Here is a 19,020-nt window from a genome sequence, read left to right on the forward strand (position 1 = left end):
GGTGCACAGCTGCTATGGCCTGGCACTTAAACACCCCAGGGTGAGAAACCGCTAGAGAGGACTCGAGGGCTTAAGTCCAGCTTTGACCTCCTAAGCAGCATTGTATGGTTTGGGAAAGACACCCCTCTGGGTCTCAGGGTCATCACCTATAAAGTCAGAATAACATAAGACTTGATTTCTTCATCAGATTGTTGTGAAGAGCAAATGAGCAAAAAATTAAAACACAAGAAATTTTGTGAGTTATAACAACGTAAGTAAATATAAAAGTGAGGATAAGGTTCAGGCAGCAGTGTATTTTGGACAGCAAACAGACTGTATAATACTGATACTTACCAGTAAGATAGTCCATTTACTTACAGACAGTACAATTGTTATGAAAAAAATTGATATGGATTAACCTTAATTTGAATCATACTATGTCACTTCCCTATTTGAGAAATGAAGGCTACTAATTAAAGATACATTTTGTTTTCTTCAATTAGAGCTCCAATTAATTTAAAGATGAGCTCTATTCAGAATATTACCTGGCTGCAGTAACAGAAGAGCTAAGGGAGAACAAAGCAGGTTAGCAATATTTTTGTTAAGTGACCATTCACATACACTGAACAGAAGAGTTGTAGGAACTCCTGATTTCAAAATATATCAAAATATGGTGTTCACTTGCCTCTGGTAAATCTACTTACCCAAATCACTTTTTCGGGCTATTACAGTGTCACAGTGGGGACAGTGAAATTTGGCCACATTTTCTGTGTGCTTTTGTAAAATGTGCATCTTCATGGTTCCACTCTGGGTAAACCGAGCATGACAAATATAACATTCATAAGGTTTTTCCCCTTAAAAGGAAATACAGAATGAACAAATTAGATAAAGTGAGAGAACAGTGTAATTTAATTGGAGTGCATCTGAGGGAAGAGAGGTCAGGCTGTAGCCGCTCCTCTAGCACACGGAGGCTGAGGCTGGCCAAGTCCTAAACCACTGCCAGCCATCTCTCGGCTTCAGGGAAAGTAGTTCTTTTAACCATGCTTACCTGTGCAGGAACAGTATGTGCAGTTTTTGTAAGTTTTCTTCTTAGGAAAAAACTGAACTTGAAAAGCTTGTTCAAGTTAAGACAAAACTACTCTCTAGTATGTCTTTAGAACAATGAATTCAGAGAATTCAAAGAAGAGCATTGTCAATTAAATACTACTTTCATCCCAGTCTTCCATTCAGGTAAGCAATGGGGTAAGTGGTGGTTCGTGGGTCCTATGGGATACAAGCCCATGAATATGAGGGGAGGTCTTACCTGAATGGGTTCTCATGTGCCTTTTCAACTTGTATGTGTCTCTGCTGGCGTAACTGCACAAGCTGCACTGGAACGGCCGCTCTCCAGTATGAGAACGAATGTGACGTTTTAATTTGCTAACCTGAAACATGAAAGCATACGATCCTCTTATGTTTTCATTTATGTGGACTTAACACAGCATCTAAATCTAAAAGCTTAGACTTAGTGTAAAAACGTCTAGAATCTAGAAATAAGGTCTGGAGGCTGGCACTGTGGCATGTCAAGCTGCTGCCTGCCATGGCATCATGAGTGCTTGTTGCAGTCCCAGCTACTCCATTTCCCATCCAGCTCCTAAGGTACCTGAGAATGCAGCAGAGAGGGCCCAAATGCTTGGGACCATCATGTGGGAGACTGTGATGGACATCCAGCCTCCTGGCACTGGCTAGGCCAGCCCCAACTGTGGCCAACTGGGGAAGAGAATCAGCAGAGACGGGGAATAAAAATTTAGACAGCACAGGAAAGTTGAAAAGATTTTCCCCCTTTCCTCTATTTACAAACCTTGCTTTTCTAATCTTTGTAATCCAAGAAGAGCAGGTAAACTAATAAGGAATAGATGAGTCAAGATCTTTCATTATTTTCATCATTAAAAAATATATATATAGGGCCCAGTGGCGTGGCCTAGAGGCTAAAGTCCTCACCTTGAACGCCCCGGGATCCCATATGGGCGTCGGTTCTGGTCCCGGCAGCTCCACTTCCCATCCCTGCTTGTGGCCTGGGAAGGAAGTCGAGGACGGCCCAGAGATTTGGGACCCTGCACCCGCTTGGGAGACCCGGAGGAGGTTCCTGGTCCCCGGCTTCGGATTGGCACGCACCGGCCCGTTGCGGCTCACTTGGGGAGTGAAACATTGGACGGAAGATCTTCCTCTCTGTCTCTCCTCCTCTCTGTATATCTGACTTTGTAATAAAATAAATAAATCTTTAATATATATATATTTATTCATTTATTTATTTGAGAGGCAGATTAACAGAGAAGGAGAGACACAGAAAAATGTTCCATCTGCTAGTTTTCTCTCCAAATGGCCTCAACGGCTGAAGCAAAGCTGATCTGAAACCAGAAGCCAGACGCTCCCTCTGGGTCTCCTATGCAGGTGCAGAGTCTCAAGTCTATGGGCCGCCCTCTATGACTTTCTCAAGCCATAAGCAGGGGGTGGGATAAGTGGAGCAGAGGGACATGAACCATGCAGGATGCTGGTGCTTGCAGACAGAGGATTAGACAGTTGGGCCATCACACTGGGACCAATGAAATTTACTTAGAAGTTAATTCATTGTATGTAAATGGAAGTACAGTTTAACAATTAGGAAGTTACAGGTATATGTTATATTGAGGGAATAAAGAAAAGTTTTATGAAACTATAATCCAATAACGAACTCTCCATAAAATCCTGTCAACTTGAGAACATCTTTATAGCAGAAAATAATAAATCAATTCGCTCTGAAAAATTAGTATTCACAAAAATTTATATGACAAGAGATCTATAATGAGTAGTATTGCTTAAATGCTCAGCTTCTAGATATCCTAGCTAATAGAATACTAAATAAACTAAATTGATTTATTGAAGGCACAATACCAGCTGAAACACAAAGCAGTGAAAATTCATTTGGTAGACAGATAGATGCAAAGTATATAGAAATCTGTCACTTTCATGGTGTGTCGCAATGGCCAAAGCTCCCCACCTGTGATGATGCCAGAATCTTATACTGAAGCCCAGGTTAAGTTCCCTGCATTCTGCTTCTAACCCGCTGTTACTGTGCCTGGGAAAGCACGAGATGTTGTACGTACTCAGGCCTCTATCACCCATTAGAGACCAGGATGGAGACTTTGGCTCTTGGCCTGGACCATCCCTAAGCAATGTGGCTATTGGGTAGCAGAGGCCCTAGCATTTGACTTGTCTTCTGTTGTATTCTCAGGCACATTATTAGCAGGGAGGTGGACTGGAAAAAGAGCAGCCCCCATGGTAAGCTGATGTCACAGGCAGCATCTTTAACTATGAGCCCAGCCCCAGTAAAATCAGTAACTATACTGTACAGACTGAATATACATATTGAAAAATGCTTGGAAGTGTGTTTTTTTTTTTTTTTAATTTAAGATTTATTTATTTTTATTCGATAGGCAGATACAGAGAGAGAAGGAGAGACAGAGAGGAAGGTCTTCCATCCAATGGTTCACTCCCCCAAGCGGCCGCAATGGCTGGAGCTGAGCCAATCTGAAGACGGGAGCCAGGAACTTCTTCCTGGTCTCCCAATCGGCTACAGGAACCCAAGGATTTGGGCTGCTTTCCTCTAATTCCCCAGGCCATAAGCAGGAAGCTGGATGGGAAGCTGGGCCACCAGGATTAGCACCAGTGCCCATACAAGATCCCAGCACATTCAAGGTGAGTACTTTAGTTACTAGGCTACTGTGCCGGGCCCAAGGCCCAATTATATTGCATTTTAAGATATCTGTGTATGTATATATATATGCATAAAATGAAATACTTTTTTTTTAAGATTTATTTTTATTTTTATTGGTAAGTCAAGATATACAGAGAGGAGAGACAGAGAAGATCTTCCGTATGTTGATTCACTCCCTAAGCAGCCGCAACAGCCGGAGCAGTGCTGATCAAAGCCAGGAGCCCAGAGCCTTTTCCAGGTCTCCTATGCGGGTGCAGGGTCCCAAGGCTTTGGGCCGTCCTCGATTGCTTTCCCAGGCTACAAGCAGGGAGCTGGATGGGAAGCAGGGCCTCCGGTATTAGAACCAGCGACCATATGAGATCCCAGCGTGTGCAAGGTGAGGACTTTAGCCACTAGGCCACACCGCTGGGCCCTAAAATTAAATACTTTGAGGATGGGACTTAAGCCTAACCACAGGATTCATTTGTTTCTTATGAAATCATATAAAGCCTGAAGATGGTTTTATACAACAGTCTTAGTTTGTTTACATGTTTCCGTGTTTGTTTTTTATAAGATTTGATTATCTGAAAAGCAGAGTTTACAAACAGAGGTGAGGGACAGAGATCCTTTTCCGCTGTTTCACTGCCCAGGCCAAAATGGCTAGAGCTAGCCAGATCCAAAGCACACCACACGCCCAATAACTCGAGTCCTTTCTGGTACTTTTCTAGGCACGTTAGGAGGGAGCTAAACTGGAGATGAAAAACCCAGGGCTCCAAGCAGCTTCCATATGTTTATTTTTAAAATTTATTTCCATCTTCTTTGATACATAGGGCCAAAAGTTTCCATCCACTGGCTTACATCTCAACTGTTCACAACAGCCAAGGCTGAAGTAGGTTCTCAGAAGTCAGTCTGAGTCTCCCATGTGGGTGGCAGGGACCTAATATTTGAAACATCACTTGCTGCCTTGTGGGGTGAACATCTTGGAGTGAACAAAGTGCAGGTAGGACTCAAATCCAGGCATTCCAATATGGGACGCAGGTGTATGTTAATCACTGTGTCCAATGCCATCCTTAGACCTGTGTTTTGTGGGATTTTATTGTTTAGACTTAAATTACCCAGGAGAGGCTCCTGGCTTTGGCTCAGCTCCAGCTGTTGTGGCCACGTGGGCAGTGAACCAGTGGATGGAAGTTCTCTCTCTCTCCCTCTCTGTACATCTGATTTTACAATAAAAATAAATCAATCTTTAAAGCATTTTCAATGAACCTCATCATGTGAAGCTAGGTGCGGAATTTCCCACTTGTAACACTGCATAGGTGTTCAAAAGTTTCAGATTTTGAAACATTTCAATTTTATCACTGAATTTGGCTAGCAATTTTATTTGGAATTTTGGCTTCTCTGTGAGAATAATAGTCAATTTTATTTATGGGAATATCCTTATCCAGATTTTGTAATAAAATAGCTTCAAATAATGAAGCTGATGAGTCTTCAATTTTTAAATTTACTGGATACAGTTATTGCTTGCAACTTGGTAGGACTTGCCGGTAGTAACCTGTGGAACTGGTACTTGTTCAACATATAAATGTCTCATGCTAATGACTTTTCTTGAGAGAAAGTGTGTTGGTGAGAAGTTAATAATCCAGTAAGTTTCTCCACTTGTCTTAAGAGAGTCTGGGTAGTTAGACCCTTCACTGGAATCATGATCTTCCTCACAAAGATACTCTGAAGGAAGTGAACACTTACTTCAACACTGGCATAATCACACATGGAACACTTAAATGGCTTCTCGTGGGTATGTTTGTAACGACGATGCCGCACCAATTCTCCGCTGGTCACAAAGGCCATGTCGCAGTCTGGGCACTTGTGAGGACGAGTACCTAGAGAAATGGGGGCATAATGAAAGAACATGATAAAGTGCATAGATATTGACAGAAAGTCCAATGTGTAACAGCACTGTAGCATGGTACTGGATCCTAGTCAATTCATTAAGTTTGCAGAGAGTAGCTCAAAAACTTACAGAAAAGCCCAACTGAATTTACAACAGTAATCCTAGGATACTACAACATGCGTCAAATATTCAGCTTCTGTTAATTATCCATTTGGACCTGTTGCCTTTGATTATGAAATTATTCTTCTATTTTCTGAATATCTTAGTCATCATGCATTAAAAGAAAATTTCAGGGCCCGGCGCAAAGGTGTAGTGGTTGAGGTCCTCGCCTTGAATGCATTGGGATCCCATATGGGCACCCGTTTTAATCCTGGCGGCCTAGCTTCCCATCCAGCTCCCTGCCTGTGGCCTGGAAAAGCAGTCGAGGACGGCCCAAAGCCTTGGGACCCTGCAACCGCATAGGAGACACAGAAGAAGCTCCTGGCTACTGGCTTCAGATTGATTCAGCTCCAGTCATTGCGGCCACTTGGGGAGCGAACCAGTGGATGGAAGATTTCTCCTCCTCTCTGTATATCTGCCTCTCCAATAAAAAATAAATCTTTACAAAAAAAAAAAAATATCAATATTTCAGCTTTTGCTAAAATATAGAGAATACCTTTCACACCCTGATGCTTTATCAGGTTCAAGCCATGGAATTTCACTCTAGATCCTTTTGTATAGCAAATCTTTTTTTTTTTAATTTATTCATTTATATTACAAAGTCAGATATATAGAGAGGAGGAAAGAGAGAGGAAGATCTTCCATCTGATGAGTCACTTCCCAAGTGACCGCAATGGCTGGAGCTGCGCCAATCCGAAGTCAGGAGCCAGGAACTTCCTCCAGGTTTCCCATGTGGGAGCAGGGTCCCAAGGCTTTGGGCAGTCCTCGACTGCTTTCCCAGGCCACAAGCAGAGCTGGATGGGAAGCAGGGCTGCTGGGATTAGAACTGGTGCCCATATGGGATCCTCGTATGTTCAAGGCAAGCATTTTAGCCGCAGAGTTACTGCAACAGGCCCACATAGCAAATCTTCGTTACAACTGTACATATAAGATCATTGAATTTTCCATATTCTGAAATCTTTCTAAAGATTTATTTATTTTAAAAGCAAAGTGTTAGACACAGAGAGATCTTCCAGACGATGGTTGTTTCCAAATGCCTATAGCAGTTACAACTAGGCCAGCATGAAGCCAGAAGATAGAAACCCCATCCAGGTCTCCCATGGGGGTGGTAGACCCGAGTGCGTGGGCCATTACCCACTGCCTCCCAGGTACATTAATAACTATCTACACCACAATGCCTACCACAGTTTTGCTTTTTTAAAACAAACATACTAGCTGTTTTGAAAAAAAAAAAAAACATTTTGATAAGGAATTTAAGAGGCTTATCAAAGGATTTACATGCCTAGAATTATAAACGTTCTTAAATGTCAATTCATACACTATTAAAGCATCTTTAAAAATGGGTGTTTTTTGGGCCCAGCGGTGTGGCCTAGCAGTTAAAGTCCTCGCCTTGCACGCGCCGGGATCCCATGTGGGCGCCAGTTCTAATCCCGGCAGCTCCATTTCCCATCCAGCTCCCTGCTTGTGGCCTGGGAAAGCAGTTGAGGACAGCCCAAAGCTTTGGGACCCTGCACTCATGTGGGAGACCCGGAAGAGGTTCCAGGTTCCCAGCTTCGGATTGGCGCAGCACCGGCCATTGTGGTCACTTGGGGAGTGAATCATTGGGCGGAGGATCTTCCTCTCTGTATATCCGACTTTGTAATAAAGATAAATAAATCTTTAAAAAGAAAAAAAAAACGTGTTTTTTAATACACTCTCACATAGCATCTCCATAACTTTTTTTTGCAGAAAAAAGAACAAGCTCTCCCACATACTGGCCTCACATGCCAACAGCTAGGGCTAAAGTCAAGAGCTGGGAACTCAATCTAGGTCCCCATGTGAGTGGCTTAAACCCAATTACCTGAGCTGTCACGACATCCCAGGGTTTGCAATGAAAGGATATTAGAGTTGGAACTAGGAACTGAACTCAGGCACTCTCATGTAGGATTCAGGCATTGTTTCTTTTTTGTTTTGTTTTTTTTTTTTAAAGATTTACTTATTTTCATTACAAAGTCAGATATACAGAGAAGAGGAAAGACAGAGAGGAAGATCTTTCGTCTGATGATTCACTCCCCAAGTGAGCCGCAACGGCCGGTGCTGTGCTGATCCAAAGCCGGGAACCAGAAACTTCTTCCAGGTCTCCCACGCAGGTGCAGGGTCCCAAATCTCTAGGCCGTCCTCGACTGCCTTCCCAGGCCACAAGCAGGGAGCTGGATGGGAAGTGGAGCGGCCAGGATTAGAACCAGCGCCCACATGGGATCCCGGAGCATGCAAGTTGAGGACTTTAGCTGTTGGCCACACTGCCGGGCCCAAGGCATTGTTTCTTAAGCAGCTTTACTTGCACTTTATATATTGTAAAATTCATTTATTTCAAGTGTACAGTAGGTTTCAGTAAATGTATAGGGCAACCATTTCTATAACTGAATTTTGGAATATTTCCACACCACCAAAAAGATCCTTAGATCCACTTGCTATCAATTGCAGGCCTGTTCCCAGGTGCTTAATTATTGTAACCCACTAAAGCCTTAGAAATCCAAGAAAACTCCTAAATGAAAGACAGAACTAGGCTCGAAATCAATTTGAGCTATGTTCATGTATGTCATCTGGGTCTCTATGGTAGGAATTCCTACATCCCAAGCAAGCCAAAGGATATGTTATCTATACAGGCCAAAGCAGTTAAGTGTTCTGTATCTGCCATCACGCATCTGTCTGTGTAGGAGGAGAGTGCGCCGCAAGGGCTAAGACCTGATCAGTAATGTGTATCCCAGACAGAAGACCAGTTGGTTCGTCTTTATGCAGTTTTACCAGCACCTAGAAACAGTTAATGAAATCTCTAGCTTCACACAGCTATCCATGACAGCAACATCACCAAGTTCTCATTGCCCTGCTCATAAGGACAAGCAGGATGTTGGCGTTTTAACCAGAAAGCTAACCATTCACTCTTTTGTATTAGAAACATCATGCACAGGTAATAATGTCAACACTAAAGAGATACAGCTCACAATTCACACAGTGCTGTTTTCATAGACCTATTCAGTAAACTATAGATGGGGGCCCGCTGTGATGGCTCAAATGGGTAATCCTCCACTTCAAAATGCAGGGATCCCATATGGTGCTGGTTTATGTCCTGGCTGCTGCACTTCCCATCCAGCTCTGATTGTGGCCTGGGAAAGCAGCAGAAAATGGATCAAGGACTTGGGACCCTGCATCCACGTGAAAGATCCAGAAGAAGCTCCTGGCTTTGAATTGGCTCAGCTCTGGCCATTGCAGTCATGTAGGGAATGAATCAAATGATGGAAGATCTTTCTGTATCTCCTCTCTATGAACTTGCCTTTCAAATAAGAATTAAAAAAATCTGGGCCCGGTACGATAGTGTAGCAGTTAAGGTCCTCGCCTTGAATGCGCTGGGATCCCACATGGGTATCGGGTCTAATTCCGGCGGCCCTGCTTCCCATCCAGCTCTCTGCTTGTGGCCTGGGAAAGTAGTTGAGGACGGCTCAAGACTGTGGGATCCTGCACCTGCAGGGGAGACCTGGAAGAGGCTCCTGGCTTTGAACTGGCTCAGCTCCAGCCACTGTGGCTGCTTGGGGAGTGAACCATTGGACGGAAGATCTTCCTCTGTCTCTCCTCTCTGTATATCCGCCTTTCCAATAAAAATAAATAAAATCTTAAAAAAAAAATCTTTTTCCCCCTTTTAAGGGGTGAGTGCCTTGAGAATGGATTCACAATATAGCGAAGGGACGAGTCTCCTGCACAATGATTCTGTTACAAGAAAAAGATTTCTGGAGAGACACAGGAATAGAATTTTTAGTACCTAAGGAATTCAATGGATATGAATTTTCTCAATTTGCTATTTCAGTACCCCTAAGGATACCTTATGAAAAGTATATACATTCCTGTGCTACAGAAAAGTAAGTGCAACAGTAAAGAGAAGGAAATCAGCATACAATTAATTCTGTTAGGACAACATAGTTGGGAAGTAACTACTGATGCAGGGGAGAGAAGGGAGCCAGCATCTGGTAAACAGCAAAGTGGCCATTTCCTATGAGACAGGAATGTCCATGAGGCTGTGCCACATGACCATCCACATCCCTCTGCTCAAGGCCCATGTTCACTGTGTCACCTTGCACTTGCTACATCTTGACACAGGAAAGGATATTCTCTACAATGCAATTTTATGACATTTAGAAAATGAATCACTCAAGAATGTTTTTGAATTTCACAGGTGTGACTAGCATGAAATCAATCCTGTCAAACCAGCCCTGCATAAGCATACAGACTTAACTTTACATTTTCAAAACTAAGGACTAGGGGCTGGTGTTGAGGCATAACAGGTAAAACACTGCTTGCCATACTGAGATCCTATTTGGGGGGAACTGGTTCAAGCCCAGTGAGGCTCCCTCTACTTGTTTTTTTTTGGGGGGGGTTGGGGGGCTTTATTTATGATCCAGCTCCCTGCTAATGACCTGGCAAAAGCAATGGAAGATGATCCAAATGCTTGAGCCTCTGCATCCATGTGAAAGACATGGGAAAAACTGGCTTTGTAACCACTTCGGGAGTCAATCAGCAGATGCAAGATCTGTTTCTTCCTCTCTAACTTTCAAATACAGAAATCTTTAGGAAAAAAAACAAACCTGAAGGGCCCAGCGCAATAGCCTAGCAGCTAAAGTCCTCACCTTGCATGCGACAGGATCCCATACAGCTGCCCATTCTAATCCTGGAGGCCTACTTCCCGACCAGCTCTCTGCTTGTGGCCTGGGAAAGCAGTCGAGGACATCCCAAAGCCTTGGCACCCTGCACCTATGAGGGAGACCAGGAAGAAGCTGCTGGCTCCTGGCTTTGAATTGGCTCAGTTCCGGCTGCTGTGGTCATTTGGGAGTGAAACATTGTATGAAAGGTCTTTCTCTCTCTCTTCTCTCTGTATATCTGACTTTCCAAATAAAAATAAATAAATCTTAAAAAAAAAACAAAACTGAGACCAGCACATTGAGTGCCAACAGGAAAGCATACTTATTTTGCAAAGTCCTATCATGGAACCAGCTTCTGTTACTTGGTTCTATGTTCCTGCCATAGCATCTTCAAAGCACCAACTAAAGCATATTACCAAGTGTCTCTGTAGAAACTAGAGGCCATTCTTTGCTAGTTAAGTCACACCAGCAAAGAATACAAATGCACAAGCAGCCAACAGCTACCTGATCACGTTTATCTGAACTAGTACATCAAGTCAAATCAAGAGTTGGGGTCAGCATTGTGGTGTACCAGGTAAAGCTACCACCTGCGGTGCTGGCATCCCACGTGGATGGTAGTTCAAATCCTGGCTGCTCTACTTCTGATCTAGCTCACTCCCTGCTAATGTATTTGGGAAAGCAGTTGAAGATGGCTGAAGAGCTTGGGCCCTGAACCCACACAGGAAACCAGGAAGTTCCTGGTTTCTGGCTATGGGCTAGCCCGATTCCTGTTATTAACGCTATTTTGTGTGTGAATTAGGAGATGAAAGATCTACAATTTTCCCTCTCCTGTGTTTAACTCTGCCTTTCAAATAAATGAATCAATAAATAAAATTTTAACTCAAAGACCAACATAATAAAGTGTCCAAGAATTCTCCCAGGCTAAGCATCACAGACTGACCTTTTCTGGATCTGTAGCCTAAATTTGGACTATTTCCTGTTCAATTTTCTTTTTTCTTCTTCTTTTTTTTAACTATTTTTTTTTCTTTATTTTTGATAATCTTTACATAGTTCATTAGGACACAAAGGTTCAAGGGGTACAGGAAAGTGGGTAAGACTATTATTTCATCATTTTTTTCCTGTATCTGGGGTAAAGGGGGAGATATAAAGAGAAGCCCCACCCAGTCTCCCACCCATTCCAGGTCCCTGATGTGGGGCATGCAACGAGGGTCTTTTTCTATACATTTGCCTGTATTAGTGGATCTTGTTCCAATAAAAACCAACATCACAAAAGTATACTGTGAAAATAAAATGTCTTTAACTTCTTGCTGCTGTCAGCTTGGATGATACTTTAATTCCAAATTTGAACCTTCCCAGCCCCCACCATTCTTATCCAGCACCTGTGTGTGTGTTAAGGTGATTCCTCAGGAGGGTGACTGTTCTGAACGCTCTGCCACAGAGATGGCACTTGTGTGGTCTCTCATCAGTGTGGCTTTTCATGTGACGATCCAAATTTGAGCGCCGTGGACACGTGTAACTGCAAAGCTCACACTGGAATGTCTTCTTTACACCTACATGCAAAATAAAACACTTACTTTCTGATCAGTTTCAAAGTGTTAAAATATTAATCCTGATCTTACATTTTCAGAAATATTTTAAGTTTTTCCTAATGAAACTGAATATAAGTCATATTATGTCCCAACTATCTCACATCACAATAGATTTATTTCTTTTTTTAAAGAGATGTAACAGAAGAGATACTAATTCTGGAAAAATCCTCCCTTAGCCAAGTTTAAAAAAAAGGTAACCTCATTAACATTAAAAACTATATACATTTAATACAAAATAACAGTACATACACTATATTTTTTGCTTTATCATAAAAGTTTTATGAGATAGTACAGGTAGACTCATTTTACCTTTCTTTTTAATTTTTGTTGGCTTTGGAGGCTTCATATTACCAACCACTTTCTCAGCATTAACCTCTGACAGCAGCCCCTCCTGCTGTTCTTCCTCAAAGTCGTAGACAGACACGTCCACATCTTTGCCCTCTTCTGTGTAACGCAATTTGCTCTTTTTGGTTTTCTTTGTTTTTTTGGCTGGTGGCTGATAGTCTGGGTCTTTTTGCCAGCTAGGATCTTCCTGAGGCGGAAGTTCCCCTTGCTCTAGTGTCTCCACCTCTCCATTGGCCCCCACTTTCACCACCTGAAACCCCTCAGGCAAAGGTAAGGTGTGACATATCATGGGTTCACTCTCTGTAAGGCCCTCTTTAGACACTTCATTTTCATAAGCCCCCTGGAGTTCTTCTACTGAAGTGGTGGCAACAGGTACAGTTACAGGAACAGGTACTTGAACAAGCTGAAGTTCTCCTATGTTTATGGGCTGTTCCTCCATATTTACAACTTGCAAGGTTATGATCTGGGTATCGTCCACAGCAGCCTCTGCTTCTGGAGCCACTGCACCCTCCATTACTTCAGTCTTCATTTGAAGAAGGGTAGGATCCAGCTGCTCCATCATTACCATCTGCACACTGCTATTGACATCCTGGACCACCTCACCCCCATCAGTCTGGTTCTGGGGTAGGTGGCATGCATCTTCGTCCTGGCCCCCTTCCCGGCGTCTCTGGTAAGTCTTTCTCTCCTTTCCTTTAATGAAAGTTTCAGACTCTTCCACAATGCCTTCGACTGCCTCACCTTCCATTTCCTTTTCCTTTATTAAAGGAGAACAGAGACTGTTACTTAAAGTAAAATTTGTGTAAGTGAAAACACATTTTGAAATAAGACTTAGTGAATTAGTGTCAATGGTTAGTATCAAAAATAAATAAATTAAATAGACACGATAGACAGTACAAACCTGCCTGATAGCAGCAAAAACATACCACCTAGGAAGCAAACCATCTTCCCTGAACCCCCTCCATTCTAAAGCAAATCAAGCCTCTGGTACCAACTACCAATTAACAGGAAATTGGTGAAAGATGATGTTAAATAACACATTACAAGGAATGACATCAATGAAGTTTAAAAAGACAAAAATATTGCAGGATTAACTGACTTTTTTCTGGAAATAAACCTGAATGGGGAGGGGGGTGGTGGATAAATGGGAAAGATGGAGACTAAAGGTCAGTGATTCTCAACCTGGAGTGTCTTTGCCAAGATATCTACTAAGGTATGCAAACATTTTGGTTATTGCTACTAGGTTGGGAGGTACTACTGATATCTTTTGGGCAGAAGCTATCAGAGATAATACCCAGCTCAGTGCTCTACCACAAAGAATTGATCAAGAATGAAGACAGAAACATCTGACCCAGAGGTTAAGATGCTGCCCTTTCCTACCGAAAGGGCCCCAGCTCTGCTCTTGACTCCAGATTCTTGCTAAAACAGGACCTAGCAGGCAGTGATGATGGCTCAGCTCACTGTTCCTGCTACCAAAGTGGGAGACCAGAACTGTGCTCTTGGCTCTCTGTGTCAGCCCCAGCCAGGGCTGTTGCAGGTATTTGCAGAGTAAATTAGAAAACTTATCTTTCATTCTCAATTTACAAATCTTCTTTGGATATTGATTCAAACCAATAAATGGTTTGAGAATATGATGAGACAACTGTAGATCTCATATCTGGATATTTGATCTTTTAAAAAATGATTTTATTTATTTGAATGGTAGAGTTACAGAAATCTTCCATTCACTGGTTCACTCCCTAAGTGGCCACGACACCCGGTAGCAGAGGGGGAGAGCAGACTGAATCCAAGTTTCAAAGTGTTAAAGCACTCAGCCTATGTTTTGCTATTTCTTCAGGTGTAAGAGCAGGGAGCTGGATCACAAATGAGACTCAAACCAGTCTCCATATGAGATGCTTGCACATAGGTAGGGATTTCATTTCATCTGTCTGTGATACCACAAAGTCCGACCCTGAATACTTAGTAATATTTTAAAAAATATTTAAAAAACAAACTGCTTTAAGTTTATACATTTCATAATGGAAAAGTCTGACTAATACAAAATTTAGCTAGGTAGGAAAGTTAAAAAGCTCAACAGTATATAACACGGGAAGAACAGCTAATGATGTATACTTGAACATCCCTGAGAACAGATTTTACTTATTTATTTGAAAGGCAGAGTTACACAGAGAATGGCAGAGAGAAAGATAAACATATCTTCCATCCTCTGAATCACTCCCCAAATGGCTATAATGATAGGGGCTGAGCCAAACTAAAACCAGAAGCCAGAAACATCATCCAGACCTCCCGTATGGGTTGCAGAGGTCCAACTAGCTAGCTCATCTTCTGCTGCCCTTGTAGGTATATTAGCTGGGAGCTGGACAGAAGGTGGAGCAGATGGGACTCAAACTGGCACCATGATGACTCACATTCTGCTGCCTCCCAGGACTAACTAGCAGGAAACTCAGTCTGAAGCAGAGCAACAAGAGCTCCAACTGACACTAACATGGGATGTAGGCACCCTGAGCAACAGATTCCTACTGCACCAGGTACAGCACATGACTGTAGATTCTAACTGCTTCTTTTTAAATATTTACTTATTTTTTTAAAGATTTATTTTATTTTATTTTTATTGCAAAATCAGATATACAGAGAGGAGGAGAGACAGAGGGGAAGATCTTCCATCCGATGATTCACTCCCCAAGTGAGTGCAAACGGCCGGTGCTATGCCGACCTGAAACTAGGAGCCAGGAACTTCCTCCAAGTCTCCCATATGGGTGCAGGGTCCCCAGGCTTTGTGCTGTCTTCGACTGCTTTCCCAGACCACAAGCAGGAAGCTGGATAGGAAGTGGAGCTGCCAGGATTAGAACTGGTGCCCATATGGGATCCCAGCATGTTCAAGGCAAGGACTTTAGCTGCTAGGCCACGCCGCCGGGCCCAGATTTACTTATTTTTATTGCAAAGTCAGATATATAGAGAGGAGGACAGACAGAGAGGAAGATCTTGCATCCGTTGATTCATTTCCCAAGTGGCTGCAATGGCTGGAGCTAAGCCAATCAGAAGACAGGAGCCTGGAGCCTCTTCCAGGTTTCCCACACGGGTGCAGGGTGTGAAGGCTTTGGGCTGTGCTCAACTGCTTTCCCAAGCCACAGGAAGGGAGCTGGACGGGAAGTAGGGCTGCTGGGACACAAACTGTTGCCAATATGGGATCCCAGTGCATGTAAGGTGAGGACTTCAGCCATTAGACTACCACGCTGGGCCCAGATTCTAAGTGTTTTCACCATAAGAAAAAAACAAAAAACCCTGTGGTCTCTTGATTGCATGAATCTGTTGCTCTCACACTCCGACTCTTGGCCTCCCCAGTAACCTGCTTGCTCTCTGGCTTCCCATAGACAGACTCCAAGGACAGAGGTAGCCCTTGAACACAGACCCTGTGTGTTTATATTCCTCCTCCTCTGTTCACTGCTTGGGCCTGTAGGTGAAGAAGCAAATGCTAAGATGTTTTGTATTTCAGGACAGATGAGGCACAGCAATAATGCAATGGGGACAGAAAAGCCAGGGAAAGGTGAATGTTTATAGCTTTGTATGCCCAGGTTGTTCTCTGTCTGTCTCTTAGGACAACTTCTATTGCTGGGGAAGCTGGAACACAGATCTTCAGTTTAATGGACGAATTTCACAGTAATGACCATTTATTCCTCTCGAGGTTTTTTTTTTTTTTTAAATATTCATTTTATTTTTATTACAAAGTCAGACATACTGAGAGGAGGAGAGATAGAGAGGAAGTGGAGCTGCCGGGATCAGAACCAGCAGCCATATGGGATCAAGGCGAGGACCTTAGCCACTAGGCCACGCCGCCAAGCCCCCTCTCAAGGTTTTGACTGACTGGATTCCAAGAGCGACTTTTCATTTGCTAATTTCAAGTGGGCACTGTTATCACCAAGCTTTGTTAATAACATATTTAACAACCACAAAAACCTGCAGGAGTATGTAATTAGTATGATTTAGACATTTAACAATGTACACATATTCAAAACATGTACTGTAGATAAAGATCTTTGTCAAAAGACCTAAACCACTGTGCAAATGTCTATCTCAAGTCTTACTATGCATAAACTAAATTCTACTTTTAAAACATGCTTTATTGGGCCCAGCACAGTAGCCTAGCTGCTTAAGTTCTCGCTTTACATGCACAGGGATCCCACACAGGTGCTGGTTGGTATCTCAGCTCCATTTCCCATTCAGCTGACTGAGGACGGTCCAAAACCTTGGGACCCTGCAACCTCATGGAGACACAAAAGAAGCCCTTGGCTTGGGATCAGTTCAGCCCTGGCTGTTATGGCCACTTGAAGAGTGAACCAGCAGATGGAAGATCTTTCGCTCTGTAAATCTGACTTTACAGTAAACATAAATAACTCCCAAAAAATATGTTTTATTAATAGTATTGTTGGAAAGTGTTTTTATTAATGGAGCCAGCATCCCATGTAGAGGGTTACTTTCAAGATTGGTTGCTCCACTTTCTATTTAGCTCCCTCATGTCCTGGGAAAATCAGCAGAAGAGGACCCAACCAAATATGTGGTCCCACTTCTTACATGGGAGACCCAGACAGGGTTCTAAAGCTCCTAGCTTGGGCCAGACCAATCTTGGCCCCAGCAGTTGAGGCCATGTGGGGAGTGAGATGAAAAAGCTCTTTCTCATTGCCTTTTCCTGTGTTACTCTTTCAAATAACCAAATATCTTTAAAAATTTTGTGCCAAAAATTGCATATACTAAGTTATATGTTTTGATGAGTTTGGACATGTTTATGTCCTTAATACTATTATGCATGATGGCAGTCAGAAAAGGTTTCTTAAATGAGGACTGTAAGGAAGTACAAAGGTCACAGAGATAGGCAAGGCCTGGTTCTGCATTTCAGATTTTACTAACTAAAAGCACAGAATAGACACACTGTTCAAGGTAAAATTATACAGATTTGAAAAAGGATGATTAAACGGTTGTGTTGGTGATATCTCCTTAATGTGGAGTTTGAATAGAACACTGAAACAAATCAAGACATTTAAAAATTGTGTGTGTGTGTGGTAGGGCAAAGGTTGAATCAGTAAAATAAATACATTTGTGAATTAATTATCAGAAACAATAAGAATCAGTGTAAAGCACAGGACCAAGAGTAGTAAGATACATGAACAGTGTGTTGTTTGTGCTACAGCTTGAATAGTCTTAAATGGCGCAATATGAAGACTGTATCTCATCAAGCTGGTTGTAAAAAACTACTTAAGCTTTCTGAGAGAAGAAATTAAGATTCACTTAATGGCTTGATTTCTTCAACAAAGTATACCTTTGCTTTTGCAACAAGTTAAAAAAAAAAGTCAAGAACCTTTCCGGCTTCTAAGCCTGTGACAGAGAACATTCAGTTTCTGTCTTGCTGGTTTTCCACTTCTCCCGTTAGTCAAGCTGTCTTTCATGAGAACACAGCTGTCCTTACTACCATCTCAGCATTCTGCTCTCTATTTTAAGTCCTACCTGCATCTCTCAGATCCAGCTGATCCTAAGCACAACAAAGCTTTCTGATGTTCTTTGGCCTTTAACTTGCTCTGAATGTGTTTGCTGATAAAAATAACCACACAATTTCACACTTAAACTTTTCTCAAAGTGATCTAACTTCCCAACTGGAAGATAAATGCAAATATTAAGGGCAAAAATGAGGATTGACGCAACCTACACTTTGGGACAGGATCTGTACACCCTACCATTTGCATGAACAAAAACAAAACTAATGGGAAAAAGTCCTAGGTTGCTCGCCAGATTGATTTGTTCTGTCATTAACTACTTTCCTTAGTCTCCTATTCTCAACAACCCAAAAAAACCTGTATCATGCAGCCCAAGGCTTCTTACTAGCTGCTCAACAGTGCAGGCAAGCACAACAAAGTATCACTGCAAAAGGCTGGCTTCCAGTTTTACAGGGAAATATCAGACAGCAAAGCAAGCCACCAGCCTCTCATACTTCCTGAAAAATCTCAGGGGCCAGCATGGTGGCATATCTGCTTAATCCTCACCTGTGGTGCTAGCATCCCTATGGCATTCTATATGTTCCAGATGCTCTACTTCTGATTCAGCTCCTTAATGGTCTGGCAAAACAGAGGAGGATGGCTCAAAACCCTGGGCCCCTGCACTCACAGGAGGTCCAGAAAAACCTCCTGGCTCTAGCCTGGCAGCTGTTTGGGGAGTGAACCAGCATACTGAAGCTTTCTTTCTCTAATTCTGCTTTTAAATAAAGTAAATCTTTTTTAAAAACACTTTAAAAAAAAGAATCTCATCACATGCATCCTTCCAAGAATATTTCTTCATTTCATTTTCCCCAGAAAGGAGTCTCCTCTGAATCAGTAACTACCCCCACAAGCAGGACCTTGTTTCCCACTCCCTTGGGATGGTGTACTCCTACCTACTTTACCCTCTGCTAACGACTTCAATCCTCCTTCTCCCATTCTTTAGCCACCTCTTGCTTTCAAATATCCTTTTTTTTTTTTTTTAGATTTATTTATTTTTATTGGAAAGGCGGATATACAGAGAGGAGGAGAGACAGAGAGGAAGATCTTCCATCCGATGGTTCACTCCCCAAGCAGCCACAACGGCCAATGCTGTGCTGATCTAAAGCCAGGATCCCGGAGCTTCTTCTGGATTTCCCACAGATGTAGAGTCCCAAGACCTTGAGCC

At 42.6% G+C, this 19,020-nt stretch overlaps 1 protein-coding gene across 3 annotated transcripts in view; it reads right to left on the reverse strand.

Annotated features, from left to right (window-relative positions):
• The window catches only part of CTCF (CCCTC-binding factor), a 51,087-nt gene that overhangs the window by 10,194 nt on the left and 21,873 nt on the right, over positions 1-19,020 (reverse strand). For all 3 annotated transcript variants that reach the window (XM_058675190.1, XM_004583952.4, XM_058675189.1), the window contains 5 exons: positions 12,301-13,090; positions 11,782-11,952; positions 5,432-5,565; positions 1,283-1,403; positions 684-833 (listed from right to left, as the gene is read on the reverse strand). In XM_058675190.1, coding sequence (XP_058531173.1) covers positions 684-833; positions 1,283-1,403; positions 5,432-5,565; positions 11,782-11,952; positions 12,301-13,090 — 1,366 coding nt within the window. The remainder of the gene's footprint in view (positions 1-683; positions 834-1,282; positions 1,404-5,431; positions 5,566-11,781; positions 11,953-12,300; positions 13,091-19,020) is intronic.

The sequence above is a fragment of the Ochotona princeps genome, chromosome 16, assembly GCF_030435755.1.
Source record: "Ochotona princeps isolate mOchPri1 chromosome 16, mOchPri1.hap1, whole genome shotgun sequence".
Lineage (NCBI taxonomy): Eukaryota > Metazoa > Chordata > Mammalia > Lagomorpha > Ochotonidae > Ochotona > Ochotona princeps.